This window comes from Cannabis sativa, chromosome 1 (genome assembly GCF_029168945.1).
Source record: "Cannabis sativa cultivar Pink pepper isolate KNU-18-1 chromosome 1, ASM2916894v1, whole genome shotgun sequence".
NCBI classification, from domain to species: Eukaryota; Viridiplantae; Streptophyta; class Magnoliopsida; order Rosales; family Cannabaceae; genus Cannabis; species Cannabis sativa.
Window position 1 is genome coordinate 44100805 of NC_083601.1, and position 12533 is coordinate 44113337.

At 31.2% G+C, this 12533-nt stretch overlaps 2 protein-coding genes across 2 annotated transcripts; both read right to left on the reverse strand.

Annotated features, from left to right (window-relative positions):
- Positions 1-197: 197 nt before the first annotated feature.
- On the reverse strand, positions 198-4042 carry LOC115707333 (inositol-phosphate phosphatase). Its single transcript, XM_030635261.2, has 12 exons — positions 3671-4042; positions 3494-3549; positions 3365-3415; positions 2190-2270; positions 1960-2063; positions 1783-1867; positions 1528-1582; positions 1395-1438; positions 1196-1264; positions 1005-1105; positions 809-865; positions 198-521 (listed from the first exon to the last, which is right to left on the reverse strand). The coding sequence occupies exons 1-12, from the start codon at positions 3681-3683 to the stop codon at positions 431-433; spliced, it is 807 nt and encodes a 268-aa protein (XP_030491121.1). The 5' UTR covers positions 3684-4042; the 3' UTR covers positions 198-430.
- A 793-nt stretch (positions 4043-4835) lies between these two features.
- LOC115707335 (putative MO25-like protein At5g47540) lies at positions 4836-9423 on the reverse strand. The gene is made up of 11 exons (XM_030635262.2): positions 8864-9423; positions 8273-8434; positions 7949-8067; positions 7364-7438; positions 7073-7166; positions 6688-6747; positions 6324-6392; positions 6089-6187; positions 5557-5601; positions 5357-5459; positions 4836-5227 (listed from the first exon to the last, which is right to left on the reverse strand). The coding sequence occupies exons 1-11, from the start codon at positions 8981-8983 to the stop codon at positions 5160-5162; spliced, it is 1014 nt and encodes a 337-aa protein (XP_030491122.1). The 5' UTR covers positions 8984-9423; the 3' UTR covers positions 4836-5159.
- Positions 9424-12533: the final 3110 nt, after the last annotated feature.

Below are 12533 nucleotides of genomic sequence, written 5' to 3' on the forward strand. Positions count from 1 at the left end.
GACACTTGGGTAATTTGACTTACTACATTGGTTATTGCTAAAGCTATTAGTAAAAATCTAGTCAGAAAAGCAATATTACTTGGCAATTTTGTCTAAAACGAAAATAGTTGATTTTTAGGTAAAGGGTTAACGTAAAGAATAAACTGATATAACGTACTGGAACTGAAAATTGTTCAGTTATATCGAGTAAAGCTGGCTATAGATGCTGAAACTGCAACTGCAATGCAATATTTATTACCAATGATGTACTGTTTTGAATGTGTTCTAAAATAATTTGGCAGACAGATAAGATATTTGAAAAATTACATACAAATATTATCTGTTCTTACAACCAAATGACATAACTGCTCACTGCTACAAGAGATAAATTTCAAATAGAGGAGAAATATGCAGCTTTCATCTAATAAAAAGGTGTCTCAATTGGGTTGCTTTAAGCCTTTAAGACTTCAATGAATGCATCCTTAAGCAGGGGGTTTGAAGCAGCTACTCGTTGAGATGTGATGTCAAAGTCCTTACCAGATCTGATACAAAATAACCACCATAATTTCTTAACTTCAGGTTAAACTTTTCACACAAAATTTAATGCATGCTAACCAATGTAAACATATATACATATAGCTTCCGTGTCAAACTTAACAACCGTGAATGTCATAAGTTTGAAGATTAAGTTGACATTATAGTTAAACCTGTTCTGATGCTGATTTTTTATTTTTTTGAGCAATATTAATTGCATAATTGAATATTTGAAAGAAAATAAATAAAATTCAGTGTGGAAATTAAATGATTAAATAGAAGTTTTTTCACTTACGGATCATATATAAGCCCTCCGGCTTCTTTCACAATAACTGCACCTCCTGCCACATCCCTGAGCAAAAGAAGCAAATAATTTCACTTTTAATTAATTTAATTTATACAAATAATATTTAAAATGGTGGGGTTTAGAAACAATGTTAAGTCCCTGTAACAATATATTATATTTTGCTTAAATAAGTATAAGATCATACCAAGGACCCCCAAAGCCGAGTTCATAAAATAGATCAAGTCTTCCACAAGCAATTCCACAGAGGTTCAATGCACAGGAGCCACTCATCCGAAGAGATCTCACCTGATCAAAATAGATACTAATATTAAGTTATTAACTATTCACTTCTTCATTTCTTCCTATTGACCTCAATTAATGGCAAATTGATTTTACCTTGAAAAGTAAGCTATTGATTCTGTTTGTGGTAGCATCTACAGTCACCTCATCACGTTTAGTTCCAACCTGCATTCAGTAAGACAAAAGATCTGATTATTTTGTTGTATTCTAAACTTCTAATTGAGCTGGAAGGGGAAAACGACTAACATAAATTCCATCATAATTTATTAACCAGAATAATCAAATGTGTACATACCTCAGTTGCAAGGAGAGATGTCATAAGTTCGGACTGAGAAGACACTGCCAAATTTAAGAACATGATCATGCAGCTTGTTTAATAATCATAGGAGAAAAACAAATTTTAATATGTACAAATAAAAGAAAATCACCTTTAATAGGATTTCCATTCAGAAAAGCACCTTTTCCAAGAACACCAGTGAAAAGCTACAGTATTAAAAATTCCCAATTATACTATGCAGTCAAATTGTAATTGAAAACAATTAGAAACCTAACCTTGGAGCCTATCCAGGCATAGGCATCTATCAACAACTGAATGATGCATACATATCTACTATATATAAATCTAGACCTAAATGAAATTGAACTTGTGGCTTGCTGATAGTATATGAGTTGACGGTACTCACCTCATCAATGATTGGATTGTAAACAACACCAACTGTGGGAACCTTTCCAATTGTGAGACCAATGGAGACACAAACAAAGGGAAACCTATATAGATTAATAATGCGGTAATAAATTAGCATATTTATGGACTTGGACAGTAATAAGCATCACATACAACAGTAACTAGTAATAGGTACCCGTGAACAAAATTTGTGGTTCCATCAAGGGGATCAACTATCCATGTAGGCTCATCAGTCAGCTCTGTAACACCGCATGCAGCAGTAGTTTCCTCCCCAATGAACTGAAAAGATGTACCAATTAAAATTTGTTTTGGAAAAAAAAACCAAAACAAACAAAGAATTACTCAAACAACATAAATTGCTATAATCAGGGCACAAGTTTTCAATTTGGTTGAGAAAGAGTAAACCTTATGTGTGGGGTGGAGTTGCTTAAGATGATTGAAAATGAGATCTTCACATGCCTTGTCAGTTTCTGTGACCAAGTCCACCTGCATTCCACAGCCAAAAGGGAAACATATAAGATTCAATTAGTAGAGAGTCTAGAGGCATCCCTTGCTTCTTTCACATTTTAATAGTTTTCCAGCTCTAATTTGTTTTATTATTTTAGATAAACTGAAAATTAGATTACGAAAGTCATAAAAACCAACCATTCTCGAAACCAAATATTGTCAGTTTTCCTTCTACTTGTATTTTCCCTCAATAACTCGTCTTTACTTAAAAAAACCTTAAACAGCCCCATAATCCAAGGCATGTTTTTCATGTTGCAACAAAAAAGGTTCTTAGCCAATATCCTATTTTGTTAAAGTTTCTCATGGCATTTCAATCACAAGAAGATCAACTAGAACTTGGCATTCTAAGCTGTTCAGTGGCAATTTAGCTGCATAACTACATGTCATACATTGACAATTTGTTTCAGCTTACTGGCATTCCATATTACAGTCACATGTAGGTCTCCATCTTAAGGATTTGAACTACATAAGAAAAAATTCAATTAATTATTCTCATTTAATAACTCACCCGATTTTACTGTATATTTTGCCTCTTCACTAACCCAGTCAACTATTCATTTGTTGCCGTAACAAATCAATTTTAAAGAGCATAGCACAAGCCAGAAAGCATTAATAGTTCAATTTCAAGAGAAAAAAGACATATTTTTTGGCTGCAGTTTTCTCCAGCATGGTCTGTGGTTTGAATCCTAAGGGCACCTTGATAACAATTGTTACAGTTTATTGTCCTCAAGAAGGAAGCTTCTTATAAAAAAAGGAAAAAAACACACTCCCCATTCTCAAAGAATACTTTCAGCGTTATATCAATATCACTCTGTACTCTTATTATACCATCTATTACTCCAACTTAACTAACAGACTTCCAGTGATCACTTTAAACAGAAACAGCATCACGTTCCTCCATAAAATAACTTTTTCCAAAAATCTCTTAGATCCCTATTGAAATCCACCTTTTTCAGTGGCCTTAACTGTGAACGATACCCAATTGATACATCATTGATTCACATAATAATCAAAATTTTGCAGCTGGCACTGCTATACCCATTAAGAAAATGTAGAAGCGAGAGATTCTATACCTGGCCCTTATGCTCCACATGTTTAGTTAGATAGAATCCTTTACGAATTATCTGCAATTAATTAAAAATTAAGCGAATTCGTTACGAACTCCAAGCATCGCAATAACGAAGTTGGTGTTAGAGACAGACCTCGCCGGCTTTCTTGGCTGCATCAACAGCTGAAGCGAGGAACTCATCAAGCGAGCCTAAGATCACACAATGGAAAAGTCATCGATAATCCGCAGATTAAAGTCAAAGCACATCAATCTATCAATTATTTAATCAAGAAAAGAGAAAGAGAGAGTGAAGAAAGTGAAGGGTTTGTACCATTATCAGCCATTTCTGTTAGAATGAGAGAGGTTTTGATAAAAATTTGGGTTTGTGTTTCAGTTTTGTGAGCTTCCACACTTTTCAGTTTTCACGTACCACATGAAAGCAAGCTCCTCTTGCCTCCCCTCATTATTTTATACTCAAATTTATTTAGCTACCGAATCTACTGATTGGTTAGAAAAAAAATGATTAAAGTATTTAATTAAAATTAATCCATTTTCAAAAAAAAAATAAATAATCAAAGCCTATAAGTTCTTTGACTAATATTATTATTTTCCACATTTAATATTTTATGTATTAAAATTTAAGGTGTTGTGACTTGTGAGGAGGATTTCGGAACTGAATATAAAATATTCTTGATATGCCTGAGGAGTGAAGGGTTAAAGTTTGGAAACAAATTCTATTAGAGAATAATTATCAAAAAAAAAATAAAAATCTATTAGAGAATATTCTAGTCATGTTACACATTTTAATTGATTAGGCTTTTTGTCCAAAAAAAAAAAGATTAGGTTTTATCAGCAAGATTGAAAATAAATTAATAATATAAAAATGTACTCAACTAATAGCATTTTAGAGCTTTATGAATAGCCACAAAGCCACAACTTTTAGCCATATTTTTATAATGATAAAAAAGGAAAAAGAACAAAAGTAGTTAATAAAATTCAGATGTCTGTGACTCTTTGCCAACCAATCCATTTTCTGTCACCATCGATGAAGCTTCGTTTAGCAACTAGAAAACAAATATGGTAACATAACATTATGAAAAAGTGAAATGGAATCTCTAGTGCACCAACATTATTAAACAGCAGGTCGCAGTGGAAAGAGATCCATAAAAGAATATGCCAAAGTTTATGCTCTACTTTAGGCTCCAATCATGCTCACTCCTTAGTCAAGTAATCAATAACTTGACTAACCAGTCCCACTCCCACACGAATTTATTATACAAGCACAGAACAAGAAATATGCCCCTATCCCACCACAGCAAGAATATGTCCTGTTTTCTTGACCTGCTTCGTGTGAAACAGAGGAATTCTATTCAGAAACATATTCACTTATCATAGTTCCTCAAAATTTTCAGGACTAGGACACAAGTGTTGAACTTGTTGAGAGGCATAATAAACATTGAATAGCAACAAAAGTTCTGCGAATCAACAAAGATAAGTTCGCACAAAAAAATTCCTTAACTTGATATAGCCAACAATTTAAAAAACAGGCAGGAACGTTTTTTGATACAAGGTATGAAGCTCAAGTATTAGGTTCTTTAATAAATTCATTGTCAATTTATTTATCTACGTTTTACACGAGTGTTTTAACTTAACAGAGATTTAGCTAAATAGGAGGAAGATGAGTAAATAAAGATGAGGGATTTTCAAGTAGTGGTAGTGTCACATGAACATGAACTGTATAAAAACTATGAAATTCACAATTGAATCGAGCAGATATCAACGCTTTTACAGAAAAAGATACACCGAAACATGAGGCTGTTTTAGTTTCCGGGAAGAGACTCGATTTCTTTCACCACTAGAGCTTTGTCTGTCTCAAACTGCTCGTCCTCTGCAAATACATAAACCATGGGAAGACCGTGAACACAGTGCTAAGCCAGCTCCTTATAGATTGTTGGATACAAATACTAGTGTTTCTATATCAATTTACATTGTAGACATATGCATTAAATAATGATACCTTTGTCGGTTTTGAAATCAGCAAAGAGCCGTAGAAGCTTGCTTTTATTTGCAATTAGTATGCTCACGATGTCAGCCGGTTTCTGCTGATTAGCTGCAAAGAGCTGTAAAATAGAACCGTCTTATTAAAAGAAGAACTGGAGAAGCCCATAAATCTTTAAATATATATTGCACTGAGTTCACCAAAATAAGATTTCCTACCTTGAAAACGTGAAATGCTTCTATCTGAATGCTCTTGCTAGACTCCTGCAAAGGGAAAAAAAATCATCTTTTTTTAGATAATTATACCCACACTTTTCTTGTGTAGCTATCAAATATTTCATCATGACAATTATACAGGGCGCCAATTGGAAAGAAACATTTCTAGAGCTTGGGCATGCAACACAGTTACACGGTGAGAGGTCTATTCAAGTATTTTTAGAGATCAAAGGAATGAAACAACCAAAACTAAATAAACAAATAAATGAGATGGAATAAACAATGCAATATTAACTTAATTAACATAAAAAGAAAGAGTAGCTAGATATGGATGCTTTAAGCTGTGATAACTCTTTCTTTTCATGTCAATTCGCAAAATGTGTTTGTGCCTGGAGGATGCATGGTCCAAGGAAAAGTCTGAAATGGCATCATGATGCTTTGAGAAAATATCATGTGTAGGTGCACATATATGTTAAGAGAGGAAAAGGAATGCAATGACAAAGAGTATCAAGAAATCTTTAAAATTAGATCATACTCTGAGGAGATTCATAAGAATCCTCAAGTTATCCCTTGAGCTCACGTATCGAGTCATTACAGCAGAGTTTGAACGATCAAGAAGGATATCTCCTAACAGCTGCAATTAGGAGTCATATCATTAGACACGAAAACAATCACCATTAAGAGGACTGATAAAAGATAACCCGTTTCAAGAACTTAAACCACTAAAGTGTTTCAAGAACATAATAACACTTAAAGTAATAATGTTATACCTTGACAGCTTGTCTTCTGGTGATGTAATTGGAAGATTCAAGTAGCTTGGAATTGTAGTCTGCAAAGAACTGAACCCAGAGGGAAAGTTGAAGAAAGTAAAAATTTGGTCAATCAAAAATGTAGAGGAGAGATGCAGATGCCCCATACTAAGTATCGTAATAGATATTCTAATATTAAATTATTAATAACATTACACCTTCAAAGAGTTTTACTGAATGTTCTACTTTTAAGTATGTTCACTATGACATGCATCATACATGCTCATTGGCACCTGTGTTTCATGTACTGAGAATCCATGTGTAGATACTGACACATTCTATATGGATACAATCTTAAAAAAAAACAAGAGAAAACATCGATTACCCAGTCATAATTTTTGGTGAGAAATTCCGCTACAGTTGATTTATGCCTCGTCATGAGTTCCTGCAAAATTCATAGAAATTAAGCTGCAAGATCATGAATCAAACAAAGTTGACAGGAAAAGTTTGTACCAAAACAAGAAACAGAAGTATGTTATAAGCATACCACAATCTATTCATTGTTATTCATTTTTCTAGAAAAATTTTTGTATTACTTAAACTAGAGCATTAAGGATTACGATCCTTAAAAATCACCACATAACCTTACATGAAACACCAGCACTACAGTCTACAGCAGGAAGAGGGAAAAAAGAAAACATTGGCATGCCATACTATCCCAACATTTAAGCAAAAGATAATTACTAATAAAGTTATTAGGTTAACTCAACCTTAAATGTTGCAGCAGCATCTGCAGCAATATCAAAATTAGGAAGCTGTATGTAATCAAAGAATTTCTTCATGTGAGCAGACTCCAAGACATATCTGCATAAACCAAAAAAGTTCATTAAAAGTTGAGAAATTATGCCATCAAGCAATCAGTGGAAACTATAATTAAAAAGACCAATAATAATTAGTACAATTTTGTAAAAAAGAAAAATGCTTGCAATTCATAAAGTTATTTCAAACTAATTTATCATAAAGTAGCATTATTATTAAAATTAGCAGCTTCTTTTGTTTACCTTGCAACACTTTGGTGACGTATGCACTCCCTCAACATTGCACCATAGTGTAAAGCCATATCTGTGTTTTCATACCTACATAGAAAGTGACAACACTATGAAAGAACCGTACTCATCAATGTATGCAGATGCCATATTGAATATAAGTCGTAGCAACTCAGTTTAAAGTGATCGCCCATAAATATTCGTTACCCAAAAGACAAGACAATTGTAGTATATAATGAAAAGTATTATTAGTTTAAAGCTAAAAATACAAGCAAGCTCAATACACTGACAAACCTTTACACTATTGGCACTATCACTTAATGCTCCAATCTTAATTTCAAACAAAATTTCTTAGCATATAATGACAAAAAGTAATGTCCAGGGGGTAATTAATTTGGAGTTAAATGGTCACTTCCATCATTAAAACAAGATCTCATCTCATTCTAGGTCAGGAAAAAAAATAAGAGCAAAGAAAAAATGTAAAGGAGAAAGAGTTAATTTCAGAAAGAATGTTAAGAAAAAAGCATTGTGTAGCCTTTGGTATGTATATGTTAAATTGTTACAAAAGAATCCAACACACTCAATTACTCAGAAACTTACCCAGATATCAGAATATCCATTAAATCTATGTTCGCTTCCAAATAGTCAGAGGCAATCAATTTTGATTGAACTTGCTGCCTTTGCAAATTTGCAACTACTTGTGTGGCATCCTTTCGGGCCTGTAACAGGGCAATGGTGTCAACATAGCTATGATGACCAAAACTTGCAATAAGCTTTGTAAACCATCAAGTTGAATTTCTCTTTTGAATCCGATACATTTGAATTGCTATAGTTTACATACAGTCTTCCACAGGAATAGTAACATTTAGAAATGACGTAGTAAAGACAATCCAAATTTATCCAAAAACAGCTATACAAGCTTACCTCCAAGTTCAATTTTGGAAGACACCTAATAAGAAGTCTCAGAGTATTATCTCTGAAAAACTCCTGAGTCAATTGTGCACAAGATTCGGAGACTGGTTCAGATTCACTATTGCCGTAAAGTATTGACTTCATCTCCCTTATATTTTTAAACAAGTCTGCCATCTGCTCCAAATGCAACATCAAAAATCAATTGAAGAGATTTAAAATCAGCAAATAAAGAAACTATGATTGATTCATTATGAACTTTGATGTAACAAATCAAATTCTAAGATTCACAAAATCGAATGGAGTGGAACAATTAAAGCAAATCAACAATATCACTGAACAATACGATTATACATATACATCAAAATTGGACCACGAACCCTCTAGCTCTACAATATTGAAGAACCCCAAAATAAATCCACCTCATAGCTAGTCTACTAAAATCAACATAACTAAAGCCTGTGCCCATTACTAGTAGATTAAAATTTTGAGAAAAATCCACACTAATTGCTAGACTACCGTTCCAAATCATTTTTAGAAAAGTTCTGTATTGCGATTAAACAAGAAACTGTACGAGAAAGTTTAGAGAGTAGAATCATCGGTGACCTTTTCTTCCCGCTTGCTCTCGCGGGTATCCGGGCTGCGTTCGCAGTACATAAGAAGATCGCGGGTCTGGCGAACGATGTCGACGGGCGTACGAGGCTTCGACTTGAATAAACCCTTCATCTTCTTCTTTGAATATTCACTTCAAAAAAAAAAAAAAAAACGCTCTGTTTCGAACTCCTTCGTCGCCGGCAAGGCCCTTAGATTAGAGCCACAGATTGCAATTGATTGTTACCCCTTTCTCTCTTGGCTAGGGTTTCAGCGCTTCTTTGGTTCTGTTCTCTCGTCTTCTATCAAACCCAATTTAGAGTCGGAGTTACAGAGAAGATGATAAAGATTCAGATACAGGAGGATTTTGTTTTCCTTTTCCCCTAAAAATAAATAAAAAATTAATATTGCTAATTTTTGATTGGGATCGTATTTTGGCGTGATCGGACGGCTCTGCTTGGAGCTTTTCACCAACGGCCAACGGTTAGTCGTTAAATTTGACAGCGTAGATTAATCCACGGATTGGCATAGGATGCAAATAGTTATTGACATTATTATTATTTAAGAAAAAAAAAAGTTTCTACTTTTTAATGACGGTGGAGGAGCTTGACTTGTACTTCGTTGACTTTTACTCTCTTGAATATTGGATATGCACTTGGACTATTGGAGTAGAATGGAACTAAATTACTGTGGTCACATATTAACATCTAAATCTAAAAATATTAAAAGATTTTATCTTCTCTGTTCTTTTTGTGTTCTTTAATTCGTTAGCGCTTCTACAATGAACATTAGTGGTTGTTTGAGATTTTCTTTTTTTTTTAGCTTTCAGCCATTGGAAACTAAGAAAATAAATTGAAGTTGGCAACTTAACCCAATATAAATAACAATGCCAACAATAAAAAAAAGGACCACATCACACAAGGAACTTACTTAAAGATTTAGGCATTACTTTGGCAATCATCTAGCAACAAGTGTGAGATTTTTTTCATTTACTAAAATGCGGGAATTAATTGTAAGCGTTTTTTTTTCTTTTTTGAAAATAAATCGACTTTTATTAAAGGCAATCATTCGAGATTATATGAAAAAAAAAATCAAAGAAATATCATTACTTCTAATAACACGATTAGCGACAAAATATAATGCTCGAGACAATAAATAAGCAACACTAGTTATAGACTATCTAATAAAAATGACAGAAACATCACAACACAATTCTGCTATTAATATCTTATAATTTGAAATAATACTCCCAAAATAAGATATCATAGAGAGATAGTTTCGTAATGATTGTACGACTAAGACTGTCGGTTTCAACCACGACCTCCTTCTAAGATTTCTTTTTAATCCAGCTCAAGATTTCCATTACACCCATAGCTTTTGCCATTTTGGGAGACATTTCACCTGAATGGTAGTAAGAAAAAGCTATTTCGGGAGACATTAAGCGTTTTTTAATCGTGATAAAACAAACATATATATTGTAGCATACACATTAAGTTTTGAAAAGTATTTATTTAGCATTTTATTTCCTAATGTATAAAGTATTTCTAAGACAGAGAGAGATAATAATTATGAGGGCTCCAAAAATATAAACAAAATTTGAGGAGTATTAAATAAAATTTTTAAAAAAATTACATAACATAACATAACAAAACAAAAATTTTAAAAATATTTGGAGTGGCTCATGGCATCCATAAATATTCTTTTCTAAGTATAGTAATGACGGCATTTTCAAAAAAAAAGTATAGTAATGACGGTTTTTAATCATTTTATTGTTTTAATTTTTCAGTACAAATGAATAAGTTGTAACTATTTTTTTTTAATTACACAACGTAATTATACGGGACTTTTTACAAATTTTTAAGGAAATTTACAATAATATAAAATGTTAAAATTATGATTCAAATAATTTATTACTGTATAAATATATATAAAAAAAATGTGCATATAATTAGTGGTTTGAATGTTAATTTAGACATCCAATCCCAATGTACTCAAAATTTGTAAAATATCCCTTATAATTATATTATACATTGTCAAAATAAAAAAAATAAAAGAAAACATAATTTATTATTTATGTACCAAAAATATTAAAAATACCTATAAATGATAGATAGTGATTAAAAACAACCACTACGTAACAATTTACATTTCTTAAATATGTAATACTAGTAATAATATATATTTAAAGAAATAACACTTTCTATTTTGTTTTTGTTATTGGATTATTATAGGTCTTTCTAAATTTGAACTTATTTATTTATTTATTTGAGAACAAATTTTAACATATTTTGAATTGACAAAATAAATACTTTAATAATGATGTGAAATATTGTAATTAACATTTAAATTTTTCGTTATAATTAAAAATACTTTTTTTTATGTTTTATTTACAATTTTACAATCTAAATATTTTTATTTATAAAAAAACTTTTGTAAAGTTTTAAAAGATAAAAATACATTTTGTTCAACAAAAGTAAGAAAACAACTAAAAAATAATAAGAATTCAAACTCACAACAACTATAAATAAATTATATAATAATTAGAAAAACAACCTTATGATAATTATAATACAATTATAACTAAACTATAAAACAACTAAAAAACAGCTTATTGTTTTTACTAAAGATATATTTTTATATATAAAAAACTTTAAAACGTGAAAATAAATTTTTTTCTATGTTGATATATTTTTATAATTTTTTTCAAATGTATATTATTTAAATTTTTCATGAATAAAATACTACTTCTATAACTTGAAAATAAAAGTTTTGAAATATTAATTAAACATTTAATTAATATTAATTAGAGATTAAAATTATGCTTAAAACTAAATAAAACATAAAAAATGGATAAAACAATAAAACTTAATTTTGGTAAATGAGTATTATATGCATTTTTTAATTTAAATTTTTAATATATCCAAAAGAAGTAAAAGAAAATACTAGAGTATTTTATTTTTATAAATTTTGGAAAGAAAAAAAAGAAAAAAATCATTTTTTTTTATTTTAGTAAAAAAAAAAACTATCAAAGGAATTGAAGGCGACTTTTGGCGTGCAAGTTGACGTTGCTTCACGTGGCAAATAGTATCCAATAATTATTATTTATTAATGCACCAATAAATGACCACTCTAATGCTATCTTGTTCTCATTGGCATAAGGAGTCTTAATAAATTATTCAATCTAACGACCGATGGATTCAATTATAAGTGACCGTTAAATATTAAATATTTTATTGTGATCAGATCGAATTGAATGTTATTTTTAAATATCCAATTAAATTAATGGATCAGATGTTAGATATAGTGTCCAAAAATTTAATACATTAAACATCTAATCGAACTAATTAGTATTTTTATTTAGGTTGGATGAGTCATTAGATTTTATATTGCTATACGTAAAATATATATATGTATGGAACACTTCTTAATGGGTAATACCCGTAAATGGGTACTGAAAAAATTAAAGAAATGGCAATTTAATGACTTTTTTTTTTTTTTGAATGAAAGTAGAAAACTTCATTAAAATTGGAATGCCAAATCGGCACTTACAGCAGTGTTAATAGCACTAGGAACATTGCTACTAACAAAAATACAATCTGACCAATAACAAGCACCGCGAGCCAGACAATGGGCGGTATTGTTAGCAGATCGCTTAACAAAACGGACATAAACATTGACCAAAGAA

Coding starts and splice junctions, on each gene's coding strand:
- LOC115707333 (XM_030635261.2), bottom strand. Junction 1,439..1,527: donor GAATGGAAATCCTATTAAAG/GTGATTTTCTTT, acceptor TAAATTTGGCAG/TGTCTTCTCAGTCCGAACTT. Junction 866..1,004: donor CTCGGCTTTGGGGGTCCTTG/GTATGATCTTAT, acceptor TCTTTTGCTCAG/GGATGTGGCAGGAGGTGCAG.
- LOC115707335 (XM_030635262.2), bottom strand. CDS start 8,983: ATGAAGGGTTTATTCAAGTCGAAGCCTCGTACGCCCGTCGACATCGTT. Junction 8,435..8,863: donor AGAGCAAGCGGGAAGAAAAG/GTCACCGATGAT, acceptor CATTTGGAGCAG/ATGGCAGACTTGTTTAAAAA. Junction 7,167..7,363: donor CGTCACCAAAGTGTTGCAAG/GTAAACAAAAGA, acceptor TGGTTTATGCAG/ATATGTCTTGGAGTCTGCTC.